The sequence below is a fragment of the Chelmon rostratus genome, chromosome 14, assembly GCF_017976325.1.
Source record: "Chelmon rostratus isolate fCheRos1 chromosome 14, fCheRos1.pri, whole genome shotgun sequence".
NCBI lineage: Eukaryota > Metazoa > Chordata > Actinopteri > Chaetodontiformes > Chaetodontidae > Chelmon > Chelmon rostratus.
Window position 1 is genome coordinate 19,152,407 of NC_055671.1, and position 18,915 is coordinate 19,171,321.

Genomic DNA, 18,915 nt, shown 5'->3' on the forward strand with positions numbered 1-18,915 from the left:
AAACATGTACCATGGTCCTTGGATCACCTGACACTCATGTGCAGGAACTAATACATTTCCAGTGATACTAGCTCCATGAGATTAAATTAGAAATGACAGAAATACATCAAATGTCAGTAGAAACATTGCAATAATGCAGTGTCCTACACACAGGGTGTTAAAAATAAACAGAGATTATAATGGTCACATATCACATCAGTCCAAGGTTTCAGTGTGTTTTAAATGATGACATTGTCAGCATTGTTATGTAGCCTTATTTCAGATAATATTGAACCAAGTTGCATGCATCGTACACCTCATAGTAACAGAAATATAGTGCAGTAAAGCGTTATAATTAACATTTGACGTTATAATTAACATCGACATGGTTTGTGACATAAAAGGGGCTGTACCTCTGCCGGCCAGCACTGTAAGCGACCGACGTCACCACAGACAGCTAGCTAGCCAGTTGTTTTGGGAGAAGAAGAAAAGGGCTACAAGCGGAAGAAACACCGGATTTAGTTTCGGATAGCTTTCGATTTATGGTCCTGGTTTAGTTTTGTTTTTTTAAATACGTTTTGAATTATGTCGACCCCGGCAAGGAGACGGCTTATGAGAGATTTTAAAAGGTACCGCAACGTTTTGGCACTCATCTCCTCTGTTTGTGTGTGTGTGTAGCTAGCAGCGATAGCTGATGAAGCTGTCGGCAGCTAGCTTAGCTTAGCGTTAGCTGCTGGTGCAAAGAACATAAAGCCTGACTGGAGTTACTGTGAAATAAAGCCGTAAGTGGATATGGTTTGCCTCTGCACTTGGCATCGATGGGGTTGACAAGGGGACATTGTGTATTTTCAGTTTCTTTTAGCGGTTTCCGAAGAGGGTCCATGCAGTGTTTTCTGTCCAGGGAATAACGTCGGTCTTTCCATTTTCCTGACTAACGTTACTTTGTTTGTTTGGTAAGGTGCGACTTCGGCTAGCTGATGTTACCTGAGGTGGGCTACATTTGTCTGGACAAAAGACCCGTGAACAATTCAACCTTTGTCTTGCCTTTACTAGCCCTGGTTGACGTTAGTTAATTCCTCCGCATAGTCTGCACACCGTGGGTTTAAATTCTGCTTAAAGGGTCGTTAAATTCAACCAGCTAGCCAACATTATGGTTTCGGTCCCCCCCTGGTAGCAACGTGGCTCACAGGTGTTGCACAACCCGGTGTGTGTGTGTGTGTGTGGTCAGGGGATGCTTCATCCAAATATTTAGGATGGCCAAATTCGTTCCCCTTGACCCCTTCATTATTTTTAATTAAGTATTAGCATAACAAAACAATCCCATTGTACAAGTGGCTATATTATCAAGTTAGTGCTGTGAAGAAAAGACAAGGAGGATGTGTTTGTGTTTCCTGGGAGAATCACACCTGGCAAGGGGCAGCTTGGAATACCTGCTATCCCCAATCTGTTGTCTTGCTCCATATGGCATCCTAGAGTACCTGTGTGTGTTTGTTTCTGTCATTCACACACACCTGTCACTGGAAAAAGGATCCTCTGCTATTCCACTAAGAGCCGATGAAGCAGGTCAGATTATGTGTCACCGTAACCCTCGTCTGCTGTGCCAGTCCCCAGGCAGTAAACTGTAACACACTGAGGCGAGGAAAACACAATAACGCATTCCTGGATCAGCCTGTGTGTCCACGCCAAGGCTGGCTGATTGAACTCAGCCTTGCGTGATATTGCCTAACCTCCCCTGTTTGATCTGTAAGTCAAATTATTTGCTCAATATGTGTCTTGAAACTGAGCTATGTGATTGTTTGAACAGCAGCACTTTGGTGTGATGTTTTGGCGCGGTGCCTTGGATGTGAAATGACACTTTGGCGTTGAAGTGCTGCTTAAAAAAAGCAATTTTGTGGATCTGTTAAATAGGGCTGAACGATATGCAAAAAAAATCATATTGCGATTATTTTGGCAGATATTGTGGGGGTAATATTTGCATGGAAGAAAAAAAGGGGCAGATGATGTGGTTTTTGCTGGGGTCTGTACCAAACAATGTGTCTCTGGAGAACATGATTTGTAGTCCGGGACATCTCTATTGCACCACAATGCCTCATTTATAATGGTGGTAGGTTGTGACACATAAGAGCTGCAACGATTATCCAATTAGTTGTCCACTATTAAATGAATCACCACCTATTTAGATAGTTGATTAATCTGTTGTATTGTATTGTATTGTATTGTATTGTATTTTTAGAAATCAGTCAAGATTCTCTTATCCAGCTTCTTATGTGGATATTTTCTTGTTTCTTTACTCCTCTATGAGAGTAAACTGATTATCTTTGGGTTGTGGACAAAACAAGACCTCTCAGGATGTCATCTTAGGTTTAGGGAAACACTGATTGACATTTTTCACAACTTTCTGACGTTTTATTGATCAAACAACGGATTGATTAATCAAGAAAATAATCAGCACATTAATAAACAACTAATATAATCATTACCTGTATTCCTGTGAAACATTGTACCATTATCAAAAATTGCAGCGGCTGCAATTGCATTTGGGCTTATTGCAATTTTGATGATATTTCGATTAACTGTTCATCTCTACTGTTGAAAGGGCTGTTCAAAAACAATCTGAATTTCTTCAGATTTCATTCAGTAAAGCGTTTCTTTCATTTCTTCTCCAAATGTATTTTTAGAAGCGATTGACATGACGAAACCAACAACCATCACACATCAACAGTGGTTTGGAAGCTACTGTAGCTGAAAGGTCTGATTTTGATTGATAATGACAAACTAGAGCAACATTTTCCAGATCTAAAAGCAGTTTTGGCTCAGTTAAAGTCTTAGTAGCGTGAGTGTTTGTGTTTAGTTTGTCGTTCTGTAACCCCGAATGTTTGATCTCACTGAACTGATTTTCATTATCTGGAATCTGCCAATTATTGTAACATTAATGGATGAGTTGGTTGGTCTGTAAAATGTCAGAAATGTGTGGAAAATGTCCATCCTGGTTTCCCAGAGTCCAAAGTGATGTCCTCGGATATCATCTTTTGTCCAACCATCCGTCCAAAACCCAAACATAATCAGTTTACAAGGATATAACACAGAAGAACAGCAAATCCTCACATTGGAGAAGCCAGTGAGATAATGTTTTTTTTTTTTTTCAGATTCATTAATCAACTAATTGTTTCAGCTTTTTAACAGAATTAACCATCGCACAATGTCCCCCTAACCCACATTACCCTCGAACAGACTGAGAAAAAAACCATGCATGCTGTTGGCTCAAGCGTGCCTGGTACTTCCCCTAATCTGCTGTCTGCAGACTGGTCAGTAATCCCCGGTTTCCAAGTAAACTAAAGTAACTATCATTCAGTCTGGTAGGGAAGTTGAGTGGAGCATCCCTCCACCAGCTGAGAGCTCAGGCAGATTATGGTAAATGAGGTTAATTGCTGTGGGTCTGTCTGCAGCGAGGGACATGGATCCACACTCACACAGACACACAAATCAGCCTACCTTGTTTTATAGCTGTAAGATCTTATGAAACCAGCTTTTATACCATGCATGGGATTGTAGGCCTAAATCATCTGTGGTGGTTCCAGATTTGGCCAACATGCATTGGCGATCTGTAGCAATGGGACACAATAATGTTCCCTGTCTTTCAGCAAGGGACCCGACAGAGCAAATTGGAGTTTATTCTGAGGAATGAGGCTCATTTCAACACACTGCCTTTATCTGCCAGTGTGGTCTTAATCCACTAGAAACCTGCTTTATTGCCTACAGATCAGTAGTTTAACAAACCAGAGGCAGTTGTCGGAAGTTTCATTAAAAATGTCAACCTGCCACATCTGTGTGTTTTGATTTGTTGACGTTTTTGTTGCTAGGCAGCTGTTGCCGTGGCGTTTGTGCCCTGCACTTCAGAGATCGCTCGTCAGTCAAACAGCTCTGGGCAGTTTCCTTTGAGGTGCTGGAGCTAATGATTATTTTCATAATTCCTGATTTTGTAGGGCTGTAATAAAAAAAAATCTTGTTTCTAAATTATTTATGTTGTCAAAAAATAAAAAAAGCAATTTTACAACGAATTAAAACTGTAGCAAGTATTTAACTTTTAAATTGTCAGAAAATGATCTATTTTGATTGTGTTTTAGCATTTTTAGCGCACCAAAAGGCCACGGATTTGTGGCAAATTTGTCAGTTATTTTCTTGCATTAAATCGACTAAATCATGAACTAATAGAAAAAATATCTGCAGATTGATCAGTGTCATATAGTAAATAATTGTTAGTTGCATTAATCCTCACATGAGTGAAACCAGCGACATGTTGGCATTTTTAACTTGCATAAACAATTGATATTGATAACACTCATTTATCTACTTTCTATCAATTGACGTATCACTCGATAAAACATTCCATCCATATGTCTTTGGATTTTACGCTCTTTGAGTTTCTCTTGACGACTTTCCTTTCTCTGTCCTGCACTGCTGTTGCTAGCTACCCAGTTCTTTTATTTATCCCAAACACACCACTGTCGCTGCTTCTTCAAATGTAAAACACACCAGCTCATCTGCACCAGATTGTTTTTCCTGGGAAAAGAACAGACACTGTGTCCAGAGCTGTCCAGGGCGTTCGTGCGCTCGGCCATCAGTGTTTCATATCGGTCAGCGATGGAGAGTAAAAGCAAACATGCATTGATAGACGAGCATCAGGGTGCCTGTCCCTCTTTGAGTGTTTGTCTGTGATTTATCCAGATATCTTGACCATGACAGCACTAGTTAGAAGTCATTTCAGGTGACGGTTGACTCAGTGGCCAATGCGATTAGCACCTCCAGGTCTTTGATGCTCACTAGGGGTTGCAGTCACGCTACAGTAGTGCCTCAGACGAGTGTTAAATGTGTAGCTTATGTTAACTGACATGTGACAGCAGGATGGGTGTGCAGTGTGCAGCTGATCTTGCAAGCCTGCCTGTCCACTGAAGTCATGTTGATCCAGCAGTTCGTGTTTTGACTGATAATTATCCTGCAGTCAAGGTGTTAATTAAAATCCTCACACTCTCTCCCTTCCTTGTCTCTCGCCCTCCCCCTTCTTTCTCCCCGGCGTCTGTTTTTTGTTCTGTTTCCATCCACGTTTAATTCTGTCTTTCATCTTTTAATGTTCCTTTATCTGTTTGCCTATTTTGGCTTCCCACTTTCCCCTCTGTTCTGTTCTCATTTTTCTTTGTCCTTCTTCCTGCTTTGCTTCCTGCTGCCTTTCTGTTTATCCCTTTTTCTGTCTGTCCTTCTATATTTCTCCTACCATGTCTCTCTTTGTCTTGCCCAGACTTCAAGAAGATCCTCCCACCGGTGTGAGTGGAGCACCATCAGAGAACAACATCATGCTTTGGAACGCTGTTATTTTTGGGTGAGTCATGCTCTAAATCCAACTCCGCCCTGCTGTCTTAACTGTGCCACTGTGATTGTGATGCACCCCAACCCACCCACCCACCCCTTTGCAATATTTAAATATTTCTGATTACAGCCCTGATTGTGGCACAGAACAGTCTAGAAAATCAGCATGTAGAGACTCAGCGGGTGTTTGATGGAAGAAGTGACTGGGAGGCACTGTTGGGGCTCTTGTAGATGGGTCAAGTGAGGGAGGAAAAAGGAAAAGTATTGGTATAGAGTCTATACCAATAGTATAGTCTTTGGTCTATACTGTAGACCAAACCAAAAGTGTTAAGTTTTTTTGTCAAATTTGTAGTATCTCCTGCTCCGCAATTTGAAATGCAATTGAAAGAAGAAGCATGCTTTTAAAAAAAACTGTCCTCAGTTTTCAAAAACCAAACTGGTGATATGAAATTCAAAAGCCAAAGCAAAACATATTAAAACATCAAGAGCACAAGTAAATAACAAGAAATATCAGAATGTAATTGGAAATTCAACATGAAGAAACGAGGTGCAACAAAAACAAACCCGAGCAACACGCTTGTGTTTAAAGTAGAAATAGACTTGTTAATAGTTCCTCACCTAATTCAAAGTCAAAGGGGAAGCTGCCAGAAATGTAAAACGTGTAGGCGGCTGATTTAATTGGCCCCTTTACACAGACCGTGTGAATGTGAATAGCTGAGTAAATAAAGCCCCTGGTGTCTGTGCAGAGCAAGTCCTTTAAGGATAGATGTTAATGGTTATGCTTTTTTTTTTCTCTACAAGCCAAGGCCTTGTTGGTAGCAGTGGGGATGTTCGGAATTTGGAAATAATTTTATTGCTCTCTCTCTGTCTCCTGCAGGCCCGTGGGAACACCGTTTGAAGATGGTAAGTTCTCCATTTTGATTTATCTCGTCCATAAAGTCCAGGCTCAGTGGGAGCACATTTATCCGAGCTCCGGGTCCGATTGATCTTTCTTCTGCATTCTTACTGTTGTAGCGTTGCATCATTCCATCCATCTATTACAGCCTTCTGGGCAGCGTGTTGTCAACGTATGACAAAGCGTTGTGGAGTTACACACCCGAGCAATCACTTACAAAATCACAGAAGTTCAGAAACATTCCCACAAAACGACTATAGAGCTAAAATGATTACAAACGGGATGTTTGTGGGAGTTTAAAATATTTGAAAAGGGTTTTAAATGATCTAAATTTAAGTCCCAGAAGTGTTTTGAATAGTTGGGAGTTTTTGTAATGAGTTGACTCGCGTTAAGTGAACTCAGTGCAGTTTGTAAGCATTCAGACTGAGACATTTTTTTGAAGTTATGGCACTCTAGACAAAGCCATTCAATTTGTAATGAAACCAGCAAGTTTAAAGAGCTGCCTTTCAGCGTATATTGACAAAATGATCAGGGCAGCAATTCTCTTTCTCTGTGATGATGTCCTGATGAACAGTAGAAATACTGCATTCAGGAATGTGCCCTTGCATGCATGTGATTGGCCGTCGCAGCGCCTTGCAGACATGCTGCAGCAAAAGTTAAACCTGGTTCAGCTTTTTTGCCGGACGACGCTGCATTGTTTCGGTCTGAATGCATCCTTTTCACCGAACTGTACTCTGCTCTGAATTTATCAATCACTCACACAACAAAAAGTGTTTCTTTGTCCAAATACATAACAGACAATATTTGAAGATGTCACAAATGAGATAAAGACAGATGTCTTTATGTGTGGCCAAAATTAGCTAAACTATGTAGGGGAGGGATTTTGATTTCCTAATTTGTTATATTACATCTGCTTGCGATTTGTCCAGTTTTGCCTGCTGAGTAGCTGATTAGCTGAGCATTTATTAGAGTTGTTTAACTGGTAACAAACTTGCAGTTCTGCTGTATAACACTTGCAGCACAATAGACGCGTCCACTTTCCTGCACATATACACACTTCTTTCCTTTCCGTGTAATTAAGACTCGGGTCAGGCAGGAGAAGTGCTCGCTCAGGGTTTATTGTTTTGTCTTTTTAGCCGTCTCCCTCCTTTATTCCCCTTTCAGCCTGCAGAGTCGACGCCTCTGCCCCAGTGAAGGATGAGCTTCTCTTTCTAGTCGCGCCGGCTGTATTTTTAGTAACGTGATTGTTTCTCTCGCTTTCTCTGACCCCCCTCGATCCTTCGCGTCTCCGTTCACCTCACATAATGACTGGTGTGCGCCCCTCACGCTCTCTCTGTCGTTCCCTCTGTCTCTCGCCCTCCCCGCTCTCCCCCCGTCTCTCTGCAGGAACGTTTAAGCTTCTGATAGAGTTTTCTGAGGAGTACCCAAACAAGCCTCCCACAGTTCGGTTTGTCTCCAGAATGTTTCACCCAAATGGTAAGTGCTGCAGCCGCCCCGACAGTCACCCATCCCAGCCATGCATTTGAAAATACGAATAAACGTCTGCCCTCACTTGATTCATAGGCAGCTACAGTTTCCATCAGTGCATTCAGCCCTTTTTGCACAGTTTGTGCTTCCATTATCTCAAGATTTCAAGTTGTCGTTTCTGCTTCATTCAAGCAGTTTCCTCCCATTCATCTCCTTTCCCAGCCCATAATTGAAATACATTTAACTAAATAAATCAGCGAGGCTGGCGGTTTATCATTTAGTGTTGTGTGTGTGTATGTGTGTGTGTGTGCTGATTCCACCAGACCATAAGTTGCTGTAGGCTGGCAGTGTTTTTTCACGACGTTACAGTTAACTGTGTGAGAACAGGGCAAATGTGTCATCATTTAGCTTAAGAAGTTGTAACTTAGCGTCATTTATCTGTGTGACGCTGGTGCAGAGACGTAATGAGTGAGGTCGTCATGTTAGATCTGCTGCGTGAAGGCTGACTGTGTCGTCTCTGTGTTCACTAGTTTACGCAGATGGCAGTATATGTTTAGACATCCTTCAGAACCGCTGGAGCCCCACATACGATGTGTCGTCCATACTCACCTCCATCCAGGTTGGTTGGTTTCACTGCCTTCACACAAAGCACACGTAAAGCGTTTACACTCAGCATCCACCAGTGTTATCTTTTTCAGAATATTATGATATTTTACTTGCTCTTCACTGCCTTCCACTCACGTCATCTATCTATTTTTGTGTGTTTATTTGATGAAACTCAGATGCTCATGAGAACAAATTATAGAGATCTTTTCCAGCTACTCACAGCAGCACAGACCGAACATATTGTACCCAAATCCCTCTGCGACCGAGATTTTGTAGAATAAAATGTGATTGATTTTAACGGATGTCAAATTATCAGATCAAATGATGTTTCAGTTTATTTTTCCCTTTTATGTGTAAATTCAAAACAAGTTGATGTTTTGTTTTCTACATCTTCTGTTCCCAAGGGAGGGAACGTCAGGCGTCAGATATCAGAATAAATGTCTTGCTGTCTAAAGCTTGTAAGACATGAGGAGTTTTTCATCACTTTTCTGGCTTCTTCCGCAGTCGTTGCTGGACGAGCCAAACCCCAACAGCCCGGCCAACAGTCAGGCCGCACAGCTCTATCAGGAAAACAAGAGGGAGTACGAGAAGAGGGTGACGGCCATCGTGGAGCAGAGCTGGGTGGACGTCTGAGCCTCTCTCGCTCTCTACTCCTTCCTCTCCATCGCCCTCTCTTCATCATCCCAGTACTCCAGTCTTTCATTTTTACCTCATCGAGAAAAAACAGCAACTATATCAGAAGAACTCAAGTGCCACCCTGAAAAAAAAGTAAGAATAAAACAACCAAACCAGAATGGACATTAACTTGCTTGCCAATACATTAGAGGAAAACCAGGGAGGGAAAATCAATCTTATATTTGTGTTTCTTGTCCTTAATTTTACTTTTTTTTATTGCATGATGTGAAATAAGTTATTGCTAACAGAATTTGTAATATATCTTTGTTGGATTGATGCTGTTAGTGTTTGAGTTTTATGGAATTTTTTCTTTCCTTTTGGAAATTTTCCTCCTCTGTTTCTTTTTTTGTAATGTCTGCTGGTGTGCACACAACTTGGCTGTTTGGAAAGGGCAGGTCGATGACCAAATCAGCGCACGTTTGAATGTCGTGGAAGAATAACAACCGAGAAAAAGCGACTTTCAGAGTCGGGCGTCGTCGTTATTCTGCCACAGATGCAGCTGATAAAGAACAATCACTGATCTGTTCCAGCATATCTCTGTTATTTCAAGAGACACCGTAGGTTTGGGCTCACAGACGTCACAGGCTGCAACAGCGCCAAGTCTCCCTTGCACTGATGAATCATGACTCTCTGGCTGGGCAGCTCTGAGCTTTTATTATAATCCTTTCTGCTCCAAGGTAGAAGATGATGTTGGAGAGAGAGTGCTATGAGAAAGTAAATATTAGCACCAGGATGGGACAGGATGAACTTGGACTGTGGGAATCCTGGCTGAACCAAGGAAATACTGTATTCATTTCAATCAGCGTTTAATTTTCCTGAAGTCGGCCCAGAGAGTCAGTCCTTTCACCGTTCATCCCTTGTTAAGTGGATGTACAGCACAGGAGCCCCTGAGCTCAGGAATCCAGCAGTGCTTGTACTTAAAGATGATCTTGAATGATGTAGCTGTGTCATTTTCATCATGGTTCATACACGGCTCATGGGTGGACAGAGGCAGCAAGTAGAAACCTGTTAAGGTTTAAGCAACTAGAATCCGTGTGAAGGCCGTAAAAATAAGACTGCGGACGTGTTTATTTCTTCATCTACATGTTCTCCTCTGTTCTATTCTGCACGTCTTCTATAATACTCCTTTATTAGTTGTCACAGTTCGTAATTTGTCAGAAAACAAAAGAGCTGCGTTTAAAAGTGAAGTTGGAATGGTTTTGCAACGTCAGTCGCAGCAGAGTAAATCACTTCATAATGCTTTGTTGTCTGTGACGCGAGCGCGGATGAAGTGTCAGTGCGTTTGATCCTTTCTCTTAAAATGACACAGCTGACGTATAAATTAACAAATGAGCGGAGGACAAAAGCAGTGCAGTCCAGTGCATTTTCTCTTTTTGTGCTAAATGGGAGCAGTGGAAAGAGGATCGGCTGCCGCAGGGGAGACGTCTGCATGCAGTTTGGACCTTGTTTCAGCAGTGTGACATCAGCTGTTTTCCCAAAGGCTTAAGTTGTTTTCATGCCTGCGTTTGTCTCCTGTTTTATTTCTATGTGATACCCCACTAAAAGATCTGAGCATAAGTCATGACTTAACCCTGCCCAAATCCAGCTAAATAATCCATGGAAGACGGTCATCATAAAACAAGTTACTCTTTTCTGAGACAGCAAAGGTCATATTGTGGCTAGTGACTTATTTCACCTAAAAAGCAGAAGGGATATGTTATAAAAATTTTGTGAATTAAACAAAAAAAATGTATACTTATAACAATATGCTGTATAAACATAATAAAACACATTTTTCAGACTTTGAGACAGCTTGTTTCCTTTTGTTCTTGCTGTAAATGTGACCTGCTTAAAACAGCCTCTACAGCGTCCTCCTTTATGCTGTAATTTTTTCACTATCTCCTGATTTATTGCTAAAACCACAACCTGTAATGTGTTTTCGTTCTTTTCAGGGCTTCATTGCCACATTACCAGTTCCAGCAGTGCAGTACAGACCCACAATCCTTACAACCTTCAGAAATCAGAAAAAACAATTTCTCTGTTCATGGTTAGGGTTTGGTCTGTGCTTTTAAAGGGGGGAAGATTGAGTTTAAGGTGCAAAAATCCTAAACTGAGAAAGCGACAGGACAGTTTGCTCCACTTTGGCCATTAATCAGGCAGCTGGACATTGAGTTGTGTTACAGAGCTTTGAGATGGTGCAGCTTCATTCAGTTCCACCTCTATTGAAGCCAGTCACCCAGTTTCCCCTCACCTACCATTTGCTTTAGACCTGTGTGGTGATGACAGGAGAACGGGTATGCCCTAATTTGTTTGCTTACAGCACAGAATTACAATGACCCGTCTTTCCATCAGTATGAGAAGAAAATACATTTGCTTTATTGTGCTTCAGGCCGGGACAGTGGGACAAGCTCCACAAGTGTCATATTTCATGTTGATTTATTAAAAAAACAGCATTACAAAAAGTAAAAACACTTTAAACAATAAGTAAAACAAAGACATAAAAGATGAGAGTTGAAGCTCCAACACTGATAAAACATCTTTGCTGTCTCTGTACAATTAAATGATAATAGTCTGAGTTACAAAGTCTTTCTTCTTTTGTTTAAAAAAAAAATTTCTACACATCACATCCATTATAAACAGGGCAGGATTGTAAAACCATGTGGCAACGGGTCCAACTTGTTACAAACACAGCCTGAATGTACGCAACAGGCTTCAGTGTTGATCCAACACAACCAGAAGGGATGATTCGATGGAGCCGGTCATCGACCCTGTGATGAAGGAGAGAGGAAAACATGAAGGGTTTGTTTATAAACCTGTGTGTGTGTGCGTGCGTCCACAGACGTACCTGTTGCTTCTTCATGATCTCATCTCTTGTCTTGAAGACCGGTGCATCCTCCACCTCGATGCCTTCAGCCATCTCCTTCACTTTCTCCAGGAGCTCTGTGCTATACCTGCAAAGAAGAGAAATGTTCTGTCAATATTAGGACCCACAAATATTCAGCATCCATCTGTGGTTCATGCTGTTATAAGAGGGAATCACGTACTGAAAAACAAATGACAACATAAATATTGCTGAAAATGCTGATAGACTGACAAACAGAGGATTAATTGATTATAATTTTAGCAACCTTTAAATTATTGCAGATCTGAAATGATGAGACATTTAATTGACTAACAGAAGATAGAAAATTCATAGCAGAAATGCCAAACATTTCCTATTTCCAGCTGTAAGGATGTGCAGATTTCCTTTGTCTTGCGTGACAGTAAATTCAAAATGTTTGCATTGTGGACTGTTTGTCAGACAAAACCAGCAATCTGCAGACACCACCTTGCACTGTGGGAAAATGAGCCTCTCACTGCTCTGACATTTAATTGGGCAAACTATTAATCCAGAAAAACTTTGTACTTACTGGTGATCAGTGTTTACTTTTTACTCGACTAAATGATTGACTGAAATTGATCTCATTAGAAACAAAACAAGATTAGCTTTTGTAGATATATAAGTTTTGGTAGACGAGTAACAAGAAATGCTACAAGATGTTCCAGTGTCCCTGCTGCATAATTTGTCCAGCAGAGAGCACTGACAAGTTAATTTCCACAGTGGTGAGTCCAATCTTTATCCTGGACTTAGTTCTTTAAAAGCACAAATTAAAGGGATCTTTGTCAATAATGGTTTTCTCTGCAATTCATTTTAATAAATCAGCTGATTTATCATTACTGGACTTTTAAAACAAAAACATATACTAAAATCAGCTTCACAGATCTATCGGTCAGACTATGATACAATGATTGTGAAAATTATTGCAGCTCTGTGCAGTCTTAAATCAAACTGCAATTTGAATTTGATGCAAAATGAATATCGGCCAATATAACCTGATTTTTTAAACCCTCAATTATCAGCACTGGCAGTGGCATCACAGATCCAGTATCAGTTTGGCTCTGAAAAATAAATCTCAATTAATAGGCAACTGATGCCTCAACTGGCTTCATATCAAGCACAAACAGCCTTGATTTAAACAGGGGGGGCTCATTAGCTCATCATCAGCGGTTCGATTCGAGAAAAACAAACCATTTAACTGCAGCCTGAAGAGCTAGCGTGTTTTGTCGTTTTACAACACAGGGGGCAGCAGCGGGCCCACTATGAGTTTAGAATGAGTCGAAGAAGTTTATGGAACTGAAAACATTGCTGGACAAACACACCGACTAATCAGAGGTATTATCTAACAATATGTTTAACTTTTAGACGAAGAGGAGCTTCAATTAGGAGGCCTAATTGATAAGTTCGTTGAATATCTCGACGGTAAACAATTAAACAATGTTAAACATTCTGCTTTGACTGGGTTTTAACGGTTCTGGAGAGGTTTTGTAACCTCCAGCTCAGGTTAAAAAAAATAACACAAATACCCATCTGACATGAGCGCATATGTAGTGAACTGAAATGGCCATGAGAACACGTTGTGTTTACGTACCGACAGCCGAGGAAGACGTTGTTTGCCCAGACCATGGACAGGGAGAGCAGGTGGTCCAGCTGTTGGAGCTGGAAGTCGTTTATGTTCCGCAGGATGAACTCCCTCCTGGGCTGCCAGTGTTTTTCACTCTCCCAATAACCTCGAAACGTTTCTACCTGGTCTGCCAGAGCTCTGTTTTGTTGGATAAAGTCGTCCACGTCCGTGGTAGACATCTTGCCCTTTTCCGGCCGGATCAACAAAAGCAACTTCCTGTTTGTGAAGCGGGTCCCGGATGTCGTTTTATGAGGTAAGCGTGTTTCAAACAGCGCCACACAGCGGTAGAGCGCTACAACTGACCGGAAATATCTCCTGTACTTTCTGTTCTTGCTGGTTATTGGAGGTAGTTGGATTAAATAAGTTAAAGGCAAGCACTTCTCAATATCTCAGTATAACTAAAATTCCAAATAATTCCACATTTTTTTACCTTGACTATTATTTTGTATGTTCAGTACTTTAAATTCAAATTAGTAACTAATAGGTTGCTTTGGATATGATTTTTTAATAACAATAAAATAATATTTATGTATAATTCCAAAATGTTTAAACAGACAAATAAAAAACTGTGAAATGAAATAAATGCAATATAATAAGTTGCTTTTTGTAAGATATCATATCATGAACTGTAAATTTCTCTTTGGAGATTAATAAAGTATCTATCTATCTATGTGTTAACATCACACAATAGACCTATTTCATATCAGATATTCTGACTTGTCATAGCAGGAAAAACACAAGTGGAATGATTTCTTTTAATGAAGACTCCAGTGTCCCAGTAAGCCAGACCAGCGAGCCAACATGCACAATACCTGGACACTGGAACTGGCTCACCTCAATGGAATGCAGCCATCATTAATGTTATTCATTCTACCTGTATTTTTCTTACTATGACAAGTCGGCGGTGAAACAGACCTATTTGTCAGTTGTAGTCTGTTAAAACTGAAGCAGCAACATTGGATAACAGGAGACTGCTGGTGGGCTAACACAGCTAGCACAGTCTCCTGCTTCCCCCTCCAGCTTGATATGTTTGTGTTTCTTGCTTTGCCAGAAGGTGTAAAATTCACAGAGCAGGTAGTATAATCACTGCACCGTGCGCGCTTGCACACACACACACACACACACACACACACACACACACACACACACACACACAGAGTTACTTCCATTTTTCTGCCTTCTTCTCACTCGAGCAACATGTCTGTCTCCCTGCACTTGACCAGCCTGCCAGGAATATGATCAGAGAGGAACACTGGACTTTTAACCTCCAATCTATGTAAAGAGGCTTACGGATAGTCATTCAGGCTCAGAGATATGCACAATCACACATACACACACACGCACACATACACACACACACACAGCAGAGTAGGGGATTTGGGGCTTTTTTTGACATGAAGTCATTGATATGCAGAGGGATTCCAGAGGAAGGCAAGCCAACATGAAGTCAGACAGACAAACAGACAGACGGACCAGCTCACCGCTTGTTTCCACAGCTGAGTAAAAACCAATGAAACAAATGACTTTCAACATGTCTTCAGCCAAATATGTTTAGGAGCAATAGAGGAGAGGATATGGACTCTGTGATTTGCGGCGAACTCAGACTGAATTCACTTCCCTTTAAACTGAAAGAATTAAATATTAACAAAAGTGCCATTAGCTGTTAGCTTTATACTCTGCACGGAAAATAAATAATGAAGAAGAGGAGGTCAGTCAAAGGCTTATTTATATTTCAAACTGGCAGAGTGGAAAGTAAAATGACCACACACGCTTGATCGAGAAGATTATTCAGAAAGTGAGAAAGATATGTGTGTTTTTCATTGTTAGCATTATGACATCAGACACAAAACTATGCCAGCCAATCAGCAACAGGTGGCGTTCGTGCTCGTGCACAGGACGATCTTTCTACAGAATGACCACCTTTAATAGGTCTGCAAGTGGTTAAATTAGACACACGCACACATATACAGCTTAAGAAAGCCCCTACTTATAAAAAGGGCTGTGTTAACGTATTTAAAAACAGTAAAAACAATGCTAAAATATCTTATATAACACCTGGAATTTCGTTTCACAGCAGCTGTGAAGGAGCAGCGGTGACACAGCCAGAAGAATGACCGAGCAGGTTGGAGCAACTGTGGAACATGCAGAGATGAAATAATGTCTGTGCAGATCCCGACAGGAGCCGCTTTAATGTGTAGCCTGACAGGTTCAGTGAAGGCTGAGGACTGATGCATCCGAGTTACTGCCTGAACATGAAAGTCACTTGTTGCTCACGCACAAAAGGGTCAGTTTCAGCTTCGGCTCCTCGAGGTTAACAACAAAATCTGATTTCACTTTCAAAACAAGGGGAACTGAAGCACTTGATGATGAATCAGTCAGCCATGAACGGTTCGGTTGGCTTTATTCTTAGAATAACTCAATCAGGAAATTCTGTCTGTTTCAGCTTCTTCCTTTTTTCCATTGGAGCTCTGAACCTGTTTCCACAGACAAGAGAGACATGATGGTGTCTGAATCTCCCCCCTGCACAAAATTTATTTATTCTGTTCGTTTATTTGGATCCCCATTAGCCATTACCAAGGAGCAAACACTCTTCCTGGGGTCCACACAAGTGAACATTATACTGATAGACTCTCAGCTCTCCATATAAGATACTGTGGACCACAGGCAGCATGTGGTCCTGACAGCAGCAGCGCCTGACGGGCTGCCTTATAAAGCTCGCCGCTGGCAACGACCATGACCCGACCACGGTTCAAGGAAACCTGCTCCTCAGCAAACATCCAAACTATACAAAACACAACAAATACATCCATCTTAAACTAATGTCAGCTGCTCTGCATGATCTTAACTTCTATTTCATATGGTAATAGAATCATAGAAAACCTGAACAGCAGATTGAAGCACACTAATACCCCAACAGTAATTACTACACTGCGTCTCCCAGAACCTTTAAACTGGTGCTCAGGTGGAGCCTGAGGACTGTTTGAGACTGAACCCCCTGGAGAGGAGATAAACTAAATGTGATAATGTGTAAGCATCGCCTTCAGTCCACCATCATGTTGGCAAAGGTTACACCGCGGGGAGAACATCATACTGACCCTCAATCAATGCCAAAAAAAATTAAGCCTCTTTTCTTTTATCTGTCCTGTACGCCAACTGTGCTTCAACATGCTAGTGCTAGAAAACCTTAATAATGAAGAGGACCTTCATTACAAGCTTAACAACTCCAAAAGTGCCACTAATAACAGCCTAAACGGTGACCGGGAGAATAAAATGAAATGAAAATGAAAAAACAACAATATTTCTCTGAGTCATCCTCTGTAAGAAGCGTGCCCCCTAAAATGTTCTCCGCTCAGACATTTTCTTCTCCCGTGAGTCAGCCCTAGAAAGACAAGAAAACACACAAGTGAGCACACATAAAAACCCACTTTCCCCTCCCGTCGAATTCCCCCCAGAAAAACCACCAGTGGCACTTCTGAGTATGTTATATTTTGGGCAGCTTCCAAGTCATACAAGTCGCCGCTTTATTGAGTGAACTAACCCATTAAGTTTATGGCCTCGCTCTCCCCCCTCTCACTCAGCCTGAAATATACACTGATGCTGAAATAATACACTGCGTTCCAGCCGGCTCTGGCAGACAGCCGTTCCTGATGAGTCACCTAATGCATGCTTACTCAGGAGAAAACTATAATTGGGAAACATGCAGACAACAGGTAGCCCTTTCAGCCCGAGTCCTGGGGCAGTGCCAGTGCGAAGGGATTAACCCACCCTGTAAAGTGTCTGTATCAAGGTTACTGCGAGGAGAGTGGGACAGGCATGAAAGAAGGTTGTTAGAGATCATTATAAGCCTGTTCAGGGGCGTAGGAGATAATTAGATGTGTATATCAGGACTTTGCAGGGTGAAAATCACTGAGTGCAGAGTCAACCTTCACTGAGTTCCTTCAAAAGCTGACTCAGAATGATGAACGGTGGAATTTCTGTTCAATTTCATGCTTTAACTCAGGGATAGTTCAGTTTTCTAGTAATTACACCATTTTTCCCACAAATGGCTACAAACTCAGACTCTTATTTGCTGATTTTTCCTCTGTGCACATTTTGATGGGATATTGAAATGTGTGCTTCGCCAAGCTTTGCTGTTGGAGTGATGCTTTTGCCTGTCGGGAGCAGAGGAAGAACATTTGCCACAATTGCTCCATAACCTTCACCAAGCAGTTATTTTAACCCCAAACCGCCATCTTTCCCCAACCCTGATGAAGTCGTCTTCATGGCTAAACTTGACCAAACCTCAAGCTGGAATTGTACTTCTGTAGAGATACACATAAAGGTCTTTGTGAACCCACTGTGCCCTGAGAGGGATGTTAAATTTAGATATCATAATAAAACACAGGGTTGTACAATGACACATACGAAATATAAGTTAAAGACACGTGAACTCACCTGCGTACGTTTGCTAACGTGCAGCCTGGAGAAGCACCAATCCAGCTTCGTGAGAAAGCTTCCAGTTTTCTCACGTCAACCTGTGAGAGTTTTGGAAGGCAGAAAATGCCGCCATGTGTTGTTCTGGAGGTACGAACGAATTGTTTCGTTTTGGAGGGATTGTTGGCTCAGATGGTAAGGTAAGCAATGCACCTTCAAACCAGCTAGCTGCTCTAACCAGACTGCATATTCAAATTGTATTATTACTGCAACAAGTCAAATTTATTACATCCTACTTCCTGTTCCATACTTTCCATCATTCCTGTTAATGTTATTTCCTGTTTGCAGCCACGCTCACGGAGGACGAATACAAACATTTTCCACATTTGAAACAACTCTTTCTTGATCACACTGAATTCATATTTTATCTCCGAACATCAAAACAGCTCAGACGAGGGGATGATGTGTGCAGGAAAATCAGACGCTGTCAAAGACACAGACGTCTAATGGACCTGTATTTTTAATGTGTTTGGATGCCTTTTATGTTTTTCTCTTCTCCTTACTCCCCTTCCCTCTGCGAATGCTGATTTTATGTTGATCTGTGTAGAATTTCAATCTCTCGAGACTTCTTGTTAAATAAAGGTCAAAAAAATAAACCGTCAAACACACGCCTCTTCATTTTACACGAGCTGTCTAAAGCATTTCAGCAGTCGTAGAAGGCTAATCATGGTAAAATGACTCAGTAGGAAATACAAACCTTTTGGCTGCAATAGCTCAGCTTTATTTCTCAGCTCAATAACGTCTCCGTAAAGCCTAATGTTAAATTACAGCTACACCCTACAGCTGTTTTAGATGTGAGCATTAGCATGTAGAAGATAAAGCAGGAAAGCTAGCTCATTAGCCACATAGAGGCTGACTAGGACAAAATAACTAATATTTATAAAAATGACTAAATAACAGATCTGATTTTGTATATGACCGAAGCAGGAAGAGCATCTCTGATCTCTGTGGTGACACTTAGCTTTGCATTGACTTTAG

At 41.3% G+C, this 18,915-nt stretch overlaps 2 protein-coding genes across 2 annotated transcripts; one reads left to right on the forward strand and one right to left on the reverse strand.

The window, feature by feature from the left end:
• The first annotated feature begins 455 nt into the window (after positions 1-455).
• On the forward strand, positions 456-10,756 carry ube2b (ubiquitin-conjugating enzyme E2B (RAD6 homolog)). The gene is made up of 6 exons (XM_041951920.1): positions 456-608; positions 5,273-5,353; positions 6,218-6,243; positions 7,622-7,711; positions 8,233-8,321; positions 8,813-10,756. Exons 1-6 carry the CDS (start codon positions 565-567, stop codon positions 8,939-8,941), a joined length of 459 nt encoding a protein of 152 aa, XP_041807854.1. The 5' UTR covers positions 456-564; the 3' UTR covers positions 8,942-10,756.
• A 582-nt stretch (positions 10,757-11,338) lies between these two features.
• cdkn2aipnl (CDKN2A interacting protein N-terminal like) lies at positions 11,339-13,659 on the reverse strand. The gene is made up of 3 exons (XM_041952963.1): positions 13,432-13,659; positions 11,808-11,913; positions 11,339-11,730 (listed from the first exon to the last, which is right to left on the reverse strand). The coding sequence occupies exons 1-3, from the start codon at positions 13,641-13,643 to the stop codon at positions 11,722-11,724; spliced, it is 327 nt and encodes a 108-aa protein (XP_041808897.1). The 5' UTR covers positions 13,644-13,659; the 3' UTR covers positions 11,339-11,721.
• Between the last annotated feature and the right edge of the window lie 5,256 nt (positions 13,660-18,915).